General features: G+C 38.9%; 1 protein-coding gene across 1 annotated transcript; it reads right to left on the reverse strand.

The window, feature by feature from the left end:
- Positions 1-9,211: 9,211 nt before the first annotated feature.
- Positions 9,212-14,192, reverse strand: RAP2B (RAP2B, member of RAS oncogene family). The gene has a single exon (XM_037141114.2). The coding sequence runs from the start codon at positions 14,190-14,192 to the stop codon at positions 13,641-13,643; it is 552 nt and encodes a 183-aa protein (XP_036997009.1). The 3' UTR covers positions 9,212-13,640.
- Between the last annotated feature and the right edge of the window lie 441 nt (positions 14,193-14,633).

The following is a 14,633-nucleotide window of genomic DNA, read 5'->3' on the forward strand; positions in this document are numbered from 1 at the left end:
TACCGATGTATGTATGAGCTTCAGTCAAGGACTTAATGAGTGAAGTCTAGGATTACACCTTACTGAGCCCCGCCTTAGAATACTTCAGTAACCAAATGAACAATTGGGCATATCATCTCCATAGTAGAGTAATCACTTCTCTATGCAAATTCCAATTACACTTTATGGCTATTTTATGGCAAATACCATCCTCTTATTATTGCCACCCTGTTATTGCTGTATATGTCTTGTATTCTTGCACATGGCACTATATTCGTAATAGGTTTTCCTTCCTGTATTCCACAGAACAGACATTCTCCAACCTTACCATGGAGAAAAGCATCTCGCGCGTACATTAACACAGAGGGTTGAGTCCCACTCTCAGACTTTCTGATAGAGTAGGTGTGAGGATCAGCACTTTGTAAAAGGAGCTGCTGACGCTGTAGTGGGGGGACCCCATTGTGAGACCCAGTGCCATGGGGCAAACCCCGCTGGACACATGGCTGGCTGCTTGTGGTGCTTCGGAAAGCTTACGAGTGTTGGCTAAGAGTAAGGAATTCAGTCAGAAAGGTGATAAGATTGTATACGTATAAAACATTAACAAAAAGCCTGAAACAAGGATAAACTAGATATAGATATGTTTATAATATAAATAATATTTACATGCCATCTATTTTTTAGAAATCAGAACACTGACTACTGTCTGTGATGGGCACACTATGATTTATCCTTTTCTTGTTCTTCTTCTTACTGGCTAATCTCACAAAGAAACTGCTTAAAAATCTTAAAGATAATAAACATTATAACATGGAAGTTCTATTTGTTTCCGCTAGTTTACATTTTTTCTAAGTTCTCTGTCAAACTTTTATATGTTTCTTGAAAAGCCGATGTTCGTGACTGGGGTGAACGCTACTGAGCTTACTACTGAGTCTAATGAGAGTCTGACATTCTGAAAAACAGAATTCCAAGTGTTCAAATTAAACAGATGAAGCAATTTAAAAAACAAATGTCTAACATAAGAAAAATCCAGTATGATAATAGGAATTTGAATTGTTAGCTAGTGGTTATTTGTATTGTAAAATAATTTATCTCCTTTCTAATGACTCAAGGGTAGGTCCATTAAACAGTAAGTTGTATTTTAAATATGATTTAATTTTATGTAGTTTTTCCAAATCATATCCAGTGCATAAACCAAGGCATACCTGACTTTGGAAAACCAATGCAGAGCAGATGACAGCTTTATAATGCAATATATTAATTTTCCTAAGGTTCTGGAACCATATTGACTCTGCTTCTGATAACTTTACAGAAAATTTAAGTCCCACTAACACTATAATGGCATTGCCATTGCAAGCTATACATTTTCAGAATGGGGCATAAAAGAATAGGCCACAACTTTTCATTCTATGGTATTTTCCTGCAGTTGATGCAGAACTTTGAAATATTCCAACTTTCTTGGTAATTGTGACCTATTTAGTGTTTCAGTCACACTTACGTACTTTTCCCCTGTGACTCATTCATTCATTCAACTGATACTAGTGTTGAATCATGACAGACCCCCCACTGGGCCCTGGTGATAGAAGGGTGGTCCTTGCCCTTATAGACAAACCTTCGAATGGAGGAAATCAACAATAAAATTCAATGAATAAACAAATTAAATGTATTGAAGGGACAGATGGTATCTTATTCTTGATACAGTGCTTCTTTGGTGTTCAATCTTTAATTAATTACATGAATACATGCTTTATGGTTTGCAGATGGTTATGTCCCTAAAATAATGGTAACTAGCTGAAATATCTATCTGAGTACATCTTATAAGACAGTATTCTAATCAAATGAGCTAACAAGCTTTGTGATATTTGTTATAGAGACTAATTCAAGATCTATAATGTTAGTTAAGAAACTTCATGTATACTATAGATCATGAATCTAAATGCTCATTTTAATATGTTCTTTTTCTGATTCAATACATAGTAAAAACATTATGGCTGAAATCCTTAGTAAATCCTTCATTACTTAGCAATCCTCCCCCTTCTCGATCTGCAGATTCTACAAACAGAGCATCACTCCCCACCTTCCTCACCTTCTATTCCTGGAAACCACATACTCAAACTAAGGAGAGAGGAAAGTTAATCAGAGTTACATTGCATATATTACCATGGCATGAAGCAGGGAGTTACATAAGAGAGTAGATTATGGTTGCCATGGGAACCATAATATAGTATTTTGGGCAAAAGCTTCAAGTCTATTCAGGCCGGTTATATTTTACAGAATAATGCCAAGAGAAAAATATCTGAAAGTTCAATTGTTTTAAATAACAAATTTACAGAGATTTCATTTTTACTCAAAAATGCACATAAAGAATAGTCAAGAAAATACCTGTTTCACACACTTGAATAAGGAAATGAAATTTTGATGGCACTGATATTAAAACTCACTAACTTTCTCTACTATATTATTTTGATTATTTTTGATAAAATGTTCTACTGCTTAACAAAGCTGGACACTACACAAACTGGCATTCTGATACCAAAAATTGTATAAATCATGTTCTTCTAATCTATTTAAGTTCTCATAAGCAATACTTTAAATACCATTTGGAATTCATTGAAGAAAACAAAATCTTCATCTTCTCTGGCAAAGGAAAGACTGTGTTTTCAATAGTCAAAGTGGGCCAGCCACTTCGAGAACAATTTTGAAGATAGCTTTGAAGAAAAAGAAGGTACTTTAAGAGGTTGGAAGTTTTTTTAGCATGGAAACTTGGCGATTTTCATTGTATGGCACTGTGTTACCATACTTATAATTCTTGTCATTTTTTTAAAAAAATGCATGTTCAAATAACTAAACAAAAATATTTTCTAGGAACCCAATTTAGTTTATTTATTTCTGGTGTGTTATCTACTCTATACATTATCCAAAATTGCTAAGACCAAAACAGCACGATAGAGAGTCCCACTGTGCAGGCATTTGTGCCAACCTATAGGTTGGCACAGATCAATTGTATGACCAGTAATCAGGAGAGTAAATATTTTTCCAAAATCGCCATGACCACCATGATAAATACAAACAACTATTGTGTGACTGTTGGGTAATTCATATACATGTTTTTTTTCTATTCATAAAGTGCAATTCTTCTGAGAAAAACATTAAAAAAGGAAAATTATTAGTAATTTTGCTGCCAAAAGTAAACTAGAGAGCGTTCATAAAAGTAATTTAAAAAATAATTACTACTTTTTTTCAAATAATAGTCAAATGGTAATTAATCCAAAAAGAGTGAATTTCATTTTCACTGAAAATGCTACATTGAAAATCATTTCTAAGCTATAAAAGGTAAATGCAAATAATGACATTGCAAAATACCCTACATAATTCATTTATATTTATGAATACATATATTTTCTTGGCTACTGACTATGGTGATTCATAACTGAATGTTTTCTCATCACAGACTTTTTAATTAGAAAGAAAACATAATATTCCCAAAGCCAATAAAACCTACAGATAAAAAACAATGTTGCCAAACAGCACAGATGATTATAGAGGAAAACGGGAAAAAAGAAAAATAGGAAATTTAGATACACCAAATCAGTTTTCTCTATCTTGTGATCACATTACTGATTGAATATGACTTTTCCATGTTTAATGTAATGCAAAGATGCTACACAGAATACAATATTCCATCAAAACCATCCACTCTAATATAAGACAGTTCTTAAATTAGAGAAGCAAGTTTCAACTACCCAATAACTCATTCACTTTCACCACAGTACTTTTTATTATATAGAATTATTTTAAATGGAGACAACTGTACTTGAATAACAATAAAAAACTTTAAAAAAACAGAATTATTTCACTTACAGCCTACCTTTCTTATAGAGACTCTTCCCGCTGCTTAGAACCTTTTGATGGGCTTGGAGACTGTTCTTGCTCAGCTGCAAAACTGTTACTGGGTTGGCCAAAAAGTTGGTTTGGTTTTTTCTGTAAGATGGATCTAGTAGCACTTAGCTGTCTTTAAGTTCATTTGAAACAACTTTGTTAGATTGTATGGTGACAGCTAACATATCAGCATGCATTTTAAAAAAAGAACTTATCACAATTGGTGAATTTTTGTATAGCCATTTTAATAATGAAAATGGAAGAAAATAAGCAGCATTTCAACATACTATGCTTTATTATTTCAAGACAGGTCAGCACACAACTGAACACACTGTCAGTGTATGGAGAAGGTGCTGTGACTGAGTGAATGTGTCAAAGGTGGTTTGTGAAATTTCATGCTAGAAAGTTCTCACTGGACAATGTTTGGGTAGACAAGTTGAAGTTAATAGCCATCAAATCAAGATATTAATTGAGAACAATCAACCACATGGGAGATAGCTGACATACTCAAAATATCCAAATCAATAAAATTATTGGTGAGAATGAAAAATGTGCCTTTTGTTTTATGGGAAAAAGAACATGTGGTGTTTTTGGTCAAAACATTACATCTCCTACTCTCTAGGAATGTTAAATTTCCAAGTGTGTCCCCTTTTAATGTAGAATGGTAAGTGTCTCACCAGGTAGGATGTCTGGTTATTTAAAGATTTTGGGATGTATTTCACAGGTATTAAGGTATCTATTTTGTTTAAAAGAACAAAAACAACCACGTTTGGTTTGGAGTAAATTAAAGATCCATGGTCATGAAGTTAATTCCACGTTAACGAACTTGCTGACAGGATACTTAATGCTGTATTTCAGCACTTGGCAGCCACAGGCTGGCTCAAGACTGGCAGATTCCAGAAGCTCTTTTTCACAAGGCCACCACCTCCTTGGTGGTCCCCTCCCGATAGCCTGGCTGTGAGGAGGGCTTGGGGCACAGGCAGTGGTGTGTCCTGGACACACTCTCTCATTTGACCTGGAGGCTAAGAAAAAGGAAGGAAAGAAGGAAGGAAAAGGGGTGCAAATAAAGAGGGATGGGTTGCATACAACACACTTTGTACAAAATGTGAGTCTAGATATGAAATATGCAATGAATTCACTGGAAAGAGATTGTGAGATGAAGTGGGGGAAGTTGAGTGAAGCTAAAAACCGTCAGGACGTCTCACATGGAGGTTTAAGGGGCCCCAAACAAACTACATGGTTGCCCTTGACCTCCCTTCCAGGATGCCTCCTGTACTTCTAGGTCCCCAGACTCGGTCACCAGCATGCCTTGAGGTACTCTCCAACCATTCCGGTTCATCACCCCAACCACAATCTCCTCTGAATCATACTCCTTATTTCCAGATAACTAAAAGCTTCAATAAATCTCAATCCCTGAATATTGTGTTTTCCTCTTAGGTGTGGATTTAATGAGCTAATCAAAGTGATATTGTCCCAAGCACAATAAACAACATGGGCATTTTTAAAGGAAAGCATTCATTGCAATGACTGTTTTGGAAGTTAAGGAAGGTCTTAACTGCTCTTACTCCAGGTTAAACCCTTCTCTCCTCTGGTCTCTGCCTCCTCCATCTATCTCTACATAGTCTAGCTCAGAGTGATGGTTCTCAACCAGGAGCTATTACGCCTCCCAGGGAATTACGTGTCAATGTCTGCAGATATTTTTGATGATCAAAACTGGGGTGGGAGGATGCTACTGGCATCTAGTGCAGGGGTGTCAAGCTCATTTTCACCAAGGGTCATATCAGCCTCGAGGTTGCCTTCAAAGGGCCAAAATAATTTTAGGACTGTAGAAATGTAACTACTACTTAACTGTTAGGGAGTTGAAATTACATTTGGCCCTTTGAAGGCAACCACAAGGCTGATGTGACCCCCAGTGAAAACAAGTTTGACACCCCTGAGCTAATGAGTAGAGACCAGGCGTGGTACTAAACCTCTTACAACACACAGGAGCAGCCCTCCACAAAACAGAATTATCAAGCCCACAGTGTTAACTGTACTGAGGCTGAGAAACCCCAAAGTCAAGTTTACTGCACTAGCATTATAAACCCATCCCACAGGCTTTTTCACCTTGGCCAGCAGCAGCACTCAACCTCAGTAGATCCTGAGTCACACAGACTCAGGAATTTGAACAGAAGAAAATGCTTTCCCATTGGAGGACTGCAGGTGGGGGGTGTGGCCTGGGTGCCACGCCCACCGGCCTGTAGTAGGTTCCTTTCTCAGTTTTGTCAGGGTCCTGCCTTGGCAGCAAGAGAACCAGGACTGTCAGTTGAATACAACCTAAGTGTTTCAGGCACATATCCACTGCACTGTGTTCTTCCCCAGTGACAAAAATAAAAGCTGGTTTGTACACAAATGCATGAAAATGGCTTTGCTCTTTGGATTCAGTTTGTTTGTTGTTGGCCCTGCCTCTCAAGGTATATAATTCTCTTGAAGGAAGAGAATGCATTTGGGTGATTTCTTATAATTTGACCTCAGCACAAGATGAGTCAGGAGTAAGAGATGTTCTGGAAATATGTTTAGGCTGTTCTAAATATATTAAATGAATATTCGTACGACTGAATTTGTTTTTTCAAAGTTTCCTTTATCAGTTTTAAAAATGAAATGCAAAGGCTATGCCCAAATCTACAGGTAACGTCTGCTTAGTGAGCAATCTTCTCTAGTTGGATCTGTTCCAGTGTATCTTAAACTGTGAAAAATACTTCTCTCTTTACACTATTACATGGAAAACACATTTATATAGCCATTAATTAAGCAGTTCTTGGAATTTTTATCGGTTAATATGGATTACATTTGTGACAGAGAAAAACAATTGCATCAATCAGGTGTAGATGAATGAAGTGATACACAGAAAGAAAAGTTAACAGAGTTTGACGAAGTAAAGCTAAGATAACCAAACTCAAGAACTCCAAACTCAAGATCTTTCTACTAAATGAAAAATGTTGAAATCAAACACGATATACTTGTAACCCTCTTACCTACTTACAACGTTGAATTCAAAACTGTCTAAAATATATTTAAAAATATATTTTATTGAACTATACATTCTTATAGATTTACACTAGATCTCCATAGAGGCTCTCTACTTGAATGATGTATGATTCAATAGGATAGCCTTTAAAGAGAATATTTTAAAATATTAATATTAATACACATATTTAATAGGTTAAAATATTCTGACTTCATGATTAAAACTAGATCTTGAAAACATTTTATAAATGGTCAGCTTACAGATATAAAATATTAAGACTTTTACAGAAGCTATAAAACTATAATTAATAAATTTGCATCTCATAAATGGTTCTGTAATCAGATTTTTAAAAAATAAACATGAAGTGCTTGCAGATGAACTATCTCCATAATTCTGTAACTTTCAACATTTAAAAAGTATATCATTAAATCCATGAATCTATAGAAAAGTGACTAGAAATTGTTTTGCAAACTGCAGTAGGTTAATAACTATAACTCCCTTCTTTTCATATGGTTTTGTAATAATCACTATTATTGTTATAGCTTGTTGCCCACCATTTCTCTGAGCTGGTTGCCTTCTTCCACCCAATAAGCCCTAAAGGCGTGATAACAAGCTTTTGTATAAAATAACTGTAAGCTTAGCAAACTTAAAACATCAGCTTAACTCTTTGGCACACTCATTTTTAGAGGCTTATCTTTCACAAAAGAAATACCCTGCCCCGAATCTTCTTTCCATGAAGAACCCTAAAAGACTATGCCAGGAACTCCTTCTTTCTTTATGAATATCACCAAAATTGTTCTTTCCTGTTTCATTTTAAAAACACAGTGAATACATTTCATGTCTTTTTCTTCATTTTCTCTTCTTGCCTTTTACATGAAAATATGAAAGCAAACTGATTTCCTATTTCTAAATGTTCAATTTAAGCTAGTTTCAATAGAGAATTTGGAAATGATAGTCAAAATCAGAGTTCTGCATGCACCCAAACAACTATTAGGTACTTAAGTCTCATGGGATCCATTTTTGCTTGTAAGATCCACATATCCTTCAAAGTATAAACCCAATTTTCAACACATCTACTACTTTATTGCTTGCCAGACCGACCCACGGATTGTATTATAATTGACGACATGTATAGCTCTGCTCTTCCATGTACTCCTATTGGTTAACATATATTATTCTCACAGCCTATGGTGGTAAAAGCAAAGTTGTTGCTCTTTTGCCTGTTTTGCTCCCGCGTAAACTTAGTCTTTAAACCACAGCATTTGCTCAATAAATGCTTGTTGAATAATGAATGAATGAATTTCAGTTATTGAGTTTCAGCTGCACTGCGACCATGTTAACAATGAAGAAACAATCTCAGGCCCTTTTCCGGCACCTGTATTCTCAACGCATCAGTGATCTTTCTCTTTCCTAAGTAAAATGTCTTTGCTACATTTGTGCAATTGCCACAAATAAACCAACCACACATTTTCAAACCTCTGATAAACTTAGCCCCACATAGTTTTGCCAGATAATTCATTTTCAAAATAGCAAGATTAGTCAACTGGACAAAAATAAAACCCACATATTTTCTATTCTGCTAATCTAAAAAAACCACCCCGTCAATGACTTCTGTTTAATATCAAAGAACATGGAGAGCTGTCCCATTCAACTTACAAGCAGATCAACACTCACCGTTGCAAAAGATTAAGACGCATAAAAAAACAGGACAAATGGCAGTTTTATGTTATGTGTTGTTACTGTACAACTACATGACACTCAATTGCCTAATTCCTGGAAGTCTAAGAAATTGAGTGTATAGGTTACATACACACACATATACATATAGACACACATATGCTTACCATGACCTGAAGATTTAAATACTCAGATATAATTTTTTTTAGAATCCTTAGTAGGAAGTGTGAGGAGTTTAAATTCTTGCCTTTTAATCTCGAAGGGAAGACAAATACTAAAAAAAGTATTCCCAACCCTGGCTGGTGTAGCTCAGTGGATTGAGCACGAGCCTGTGAACCAAAACATCGAGGTTCAATTCCCAGTCAGGGCACATGCCTGGGTTGCAGGCCAGTTCCCAGCAGGGGCCAGTTCCCAGCAGGGGATGCACTGGAAGCAACCATACATTGAGATTTCTCTCCTCTCCTTCCCTTCCCTTACTAAAGATAAAGAAATAAAAATTTTTTAAAAAGGATTCCCTTTTATCAAAGATATTCTTTAAACAATACTGGGGGGAGAAAATGCTGATTCTGAGTATGTGGACCTTGCCCCATTCTAGTCAGTTTCTTATTTCGGTCAATTCAGAATTAATGCTGAAAGTCATCGCCAAAATGCAAAAATAAATCACTCTACCTGCAAAGTTCATCCCATTTTATTCACATCCAATACTGTAACAGGACTAAGGTCAACGGTATATATCCTCTTCAGCTGTAGATTTCAATCAAGATATTCTAGCACTCTGTGGTAGGCAGCACTCTCAAATGTATGGCATGGGTCTTAAGTCTATGTCCCTAAAGAACTAGGTGGCATCCATACAGCACTCATTTGGAATTTGGACTAGATTATTGGTTTTCCAAGTGCGGTTGCTGCAATATTACCATCACTTGGAAACCTGTTAGAAATGAAAAGTACAAGGTCATAGCCACACATACTGAGTAAGAAACTAATACCTGTTTTACCCTCCAGGTAATTTTGATATGTGGTCATCTGAGAACCTCTGGAGTAGATGATCCCTAAAGCCGCCTCAAACTATCAATATCTTACTGTTATTAGATCAAACATATCTTCTAGAACTAGCATTCAGTTATTCCTATCAGACTGAGTGAAATAAAATCAATACTACATTCTACCAGTAGTATTTAAAAAATTGACACATTTTCACAAGGACAAAAGTTTTCTTAGCAAGCTTTCCCCAATGAAGTACACATTGTGACAAATGTTTGGTATCATTTTAACTAAGAGTGGTGATTTCCAAATTAAATCTTTGTTTCCTTCCTATTTCAGCTGTTGTAAGAAGTAAGTATATTGTCTTATGACAGTTAAGGTGCAGGCATTTTGTGTATATTTCTCAAGTCCAGCTGCTACATACAGTGTTCTCTCACCTTCCCATCACAGCTGTAGGAAATACTGGATATTTAAAAGAGGTACAATCACATGCTGGTGAAAACACTTAGAAAACTACCTTAACAGTTCACATGGACCAGGCATTTTAGGATTTCCACCTACAGGAAAGGTTAACTCATCAGGAAGCATAAGGCCTCATACACTGAAAGAATTCTAACCTCAGCTAGATCTTTCCTAAAAAGTCATTCGGTGAAGTCTATTTCAACAGTTAACAGCATGGAAATTGTTTCACCTAAGAACCATAAACTCCCAAACACAAAAATGTTAGACGTGGGATGATACTTTCATCAATAAGGCTGTTACAAAGAGTACAAAAATAGTCCTTTAATATATCATAAGCCTGGGTGACTGTCAGGGACCAAAAGGAAAATCTGTTAAAAAACAGCAGGGGTCAAGTTTAAGTTAACTTTTGCTCCCCCAAGATAAAGGTTCCTTTCCCACCCAGTATGTTTTAACAGGTGATTGCCTGACAGCAAACTCCTCCCATCTCACCCTCCTGCCCTTCCTCCCTTCTTTCAAGTCAAGTTCAGCCTCTTTTTCAAGGAAACAAATGCTCCACCTCTTCACACCCTAATACTACAACAGGTTTCTTAATGGCCAAATAAACTGACATATTCTTAAAAACAATGCCCTCATTTCTCTGTTTTGTCAAGAACATAATGGAGAAGACCATCAAACTAGGAACTAACTACTATTTTCCTACTCCAGGAACACACACAAAACTGCTTTCATTGAGAATCCAAAAAAGCATTTATTTTACAGTACTCAGTAAAGGCATATTAAATTCCGCTGCCCTGCCACCCTAAACCTATTAAGAATTTAGTCATACAAATGACTAAATCCTGTGCAGAAATGATTAATGCACCAGCAATTTATTTCATTTCCAATTTTCCATTTTCAAGTATTCCATCAGGAGCATATACATTTCTTAAGGTATTTGGCACCATTTTAAATCAAAAGCTTCCAAAAAAGAAAACCATTAAAAAAACAGTCAACAGATGCCTTTTTAAAAAATATCCTTCATAGTACTTGATACATGTCTCCAGAATTTTCAACACTTTACATATACTTTAACAACTAAATTTCCTCAAACGAAAAAGGGAATCTTTGCAAAGGCATACATTTGAATAGCATCCCTTAATTTATTTAGTATACAGTACCTTCTAACCAAGTTTGATACTAAAGTGAGATCAAGAGTGAAAAATAAAGGCCACAGAATCACCACAGGCAAAGTTCTTTATTCCTCCTGCACCCTGAACACTGACTGAGGTGTCTCCTGGGCAAAGGACACATTTTAAGGCAAGATGTAAATACTGCTTTAAAGAAACTTGTGGTCTGTAATTCCTTTTGGCTTCCTCAACAGAATAAATCCCTTTGTCAAAAGACCAGTCAGAAGACTTCATCTACACTCAGACTTAAGGTATATCTACTGCTGTTGATATAGAGCCATACACATTTTATTCTACAGAGGTGACATTAGTAAAGTGGCCCTGGAGAAAAATAAAACAGAAAATAAAAAGCTCTACTGCCTCCTACTGTTAGAAGGAAATCTTCATGAGGTCAAAAGGGTCCACAATCTGTAATGAGTGCTGGGTAGTTTTTGGTCTTAGTTTTTTCTTTTTAAATCTAACAATCTACTTCCAAATCAAAACCTCATGGGTTGAGATGCTGTGTACAACCCATACAAATTACTGCAGAAAACACTACTAAGTATGACTTCAGAATGGAAGTCATCTTCCCCAAACATATTTTTGACTTCATAATGTTGACCTAATTTAAACAAAACAAATTAAAAGTGCTGTGTGCCTGGTAGGTAGCATATGGTTACTTTCCCAGATATAAGGCAGTATTAGCAGTTAGCTTCTCCCTTCCTTACCTACTGTGAGGTTATTTGCTCCACTCCAGCAGAAGAGATTCAAATCCTGCTTATCTTGCAGTCACATTGTATGACCATATCCCAGGGCTTCCTAGACCTTCATGATTTCTCCCATATTTTAGTAAGCTGGGAGTGCCGACACCCAACTTACCACTGAGATACATCTGTCTTCACAATTTGATCAACAACTCTCAGGGACTTCAGCATCACCTGCCCCTGTCCACCCCAGCCATGACACTGTATTAAATCACTGAATATAAAACACAGAAACACAAACAATAGTTTTTGGTTTGTTTCTTTAAAAATGACATTTGTATTAAAAGTCTTAAAATGAAGAGACAATGATTAAACTCGTGTCTGGGATTAAAAATTACAATTGGTTAGAATTCTCTCGGTACATCACAACAGTAAAATTCTGCTCTCTGCTTTTGGAGGAACACCCTATTAACTGACAACCAAAAAAATTAAAAAATAATATAAAAGGGGAGCTAAATACCTGAACATTTTAACAAAATGAAGCAAAAAAAAAAAGAAAGTAAAAAAATGCAAGACATGGAAATTACATTTTAAAGGGTGGAAATAATAAAGAAGAAATTCACCGAACAACAGGCCCTATTGTCCTGGCTCCTTCGGAAAGACGACTGAAAGAAAACTGGGAAGCGGTCTGGGGAACAACAGATTTTGGGATAGGGTGGGAGGTTCACAGGTTGGCACCGGCTGGAACAGCTGAGTTTTGAAGGCACTCTGCAGACACAGGGGTGCTGGGGGCCCTGAATCACATTTGTGAAGTCTTTGTACTGTATTTTAAAGAGCTAGTCATCAAAATCTGTTACTGCCAACCAGTAAGAACAAAAAAAAACTAAACTTACACACACACACACACACACACACACACACACACACACACAACAGTACACACAAAAAATGTGCAGATCTGTAACATTTTTTTCACAGCTGATAAAAAAAAAATACTACCGTTCTTTCCAGACTCCCCTTAGATACAGTAGGTAAACAAAATAGATTTTTTTCCCACAAATATCAGCAGACACTTTCTGGCACCCCACACTGTATTGGCATCAGTGTTAACAGTCCCAGTTCAGATGTGCAATACTTCAGATTGGATACACTGTAACAAGAATCCAACTTTGCATAGACATCCTCAGAATCGTAATCAGTCACGGGGTTGCCCTTCCAAGCTGGCAGAAAAGGAACCCGACATTAATTTCCAGCTACTCCTGGAAAACAAGGAAAAAAACAAAAGTTTCTTCCTCTCCTCCAGCTCCTTCATTTGGTTCTCCCGGACTTCCTTCCACGTATTTAAAACTTGGAACTGGAAAACGGTTGTTAACAAAAACAAAAAATAACAACAAAAATAACAACAACAACAAAAACCCTACTTCCACCTTCTCCCTGTCCTCTTCCTCCCCCACCCCATTTTTTTTTTCAGGCTGAAACTTTCGCTTGCTGGTGTCAAGCTGCCAATACAGCGCCCTTAACGGTTATTTAAAGGGGGAAATATGCGTCAACCAAAATCAATGAAAAACGTACATGCTGCAAAGAGCCACATTTCCAATGGGTCTCAGATGGTCAGGACCAGACACCCCTTCGGACGCCGGGAGGAGGCAGGGGACGTCGGTCACATAGGCCAGCCGGGCTCCTAGGACATCCCGGCCAATGCAAAGTCGTCTCCAATCTCAAAGCAAGAAGAGAAATCACATTTAGAGAGTCGGGTGCGTTTGGCTTTTGTGCGCAAAGCGCAGCCGGCGCGCAGCGGCCGGAGGCGCCTCAGAGGATCACGCAGGCCGAGCAGCAGCCCTCGTCGCCGTTGGGCTGCGCCGCGTAGTTCATCTGCCGCACGATCTCGGCGAACAGCTCGTCCACCGAGGCTTTGTTTTTGGCCGACGTCTCCATAAAGGGGCAGCTCCACTCCTCGGCCAGGGCCTTGCCCTCGCCGTACGAGACCTCGCGCTCGCCCTCCAGGTCCACCTTGTTACCCACCAGGATCATGGGCACGCGTTCGTACCGCTTCACGCGGATGATCTGGTCCCGCATTGGCTTGATGTCCTGGAAGCTCTGCTGGTTGACGAGGCTGTAGACCAGGATGAAGCCCTGGCCGTTCTTGATGTACAGGTCCCGCATGGACGCGAACTGCTCCGTGCCCGCCGTGTCCAGGATCTCCAACACCGACGGCGACGAGTCCACCTCGATCTCCTTTCGGTAGAAGTCCTCGATGGTGGGGTCGTACTTCTCAATGAAGGAGCCGGTCACGAACTGCACGGTGAGCGCGGACTTGCCCACGCCGCCCGAGCCCAGCACCACCACTTTGTACTCTCTCATGGCTCCGTCGGCGCTCTCGCCGCGCCAGCCGCGGCCCCGTCGGGGCTGCGCGCCTGGGTGAGGCTAGGCTTGGCGGCTGGACTTCTCCTCTTCTTCAGCTTCGCAGAGAAAACCGAGGAGGGGATGCTGGGGAGTGCAGGGCGCAGAAATCAGCGAACGGAAACTGGGCGCCCCGCCGACCTGCGGCGGCGGCGCGGGTCTGGGGCGCGGGTCTGGGGCGCGGGTCTGGGGCCCCGCAGCAGCCCTCGGTGGTGGCAGCAGCGGTACCGGCAGCCTCGGCGGCGGACTGGGAGGACAATGCCGACAGCCTGTGCGAGGCGACGGCAGCAGCTCCTCGCAGCGGCGACCCGGGAGGGCGGAGACCTGGTGGTGGTGGGCTGCGGAGGTGGCTGCTAATTGCGCGCCGAGCCGGGACGCGCGTGGCATTAGTTCCCGCAGAGC

Source organism: Artibeus jamaicensis, unplaced genomic scaffold (assembly GCF_021234435.1).
Source record: "Artibeus jamaicensis isolate MK-2021 breed Jamaican fruit bat unplaced genomic scaffold, CSHL_Jam_final scaffold_474, whole genome shotgun sequence".
NCBI lineage: Eukaryota > Metazoa > Chordata > Mammalia > Chiroptera > Phyllostomidae > Artibeus > Artibeus jamaicensis.

Coding starts and splice junctions, on each gene's coding strand:
- RAP2B (XM_037141114.2), bottom strand. CDS start 14,192: ATGAGAGAGTACAAAGTGGTGGTGCTGGGCTCGGGCGGCGTGGGCAAG.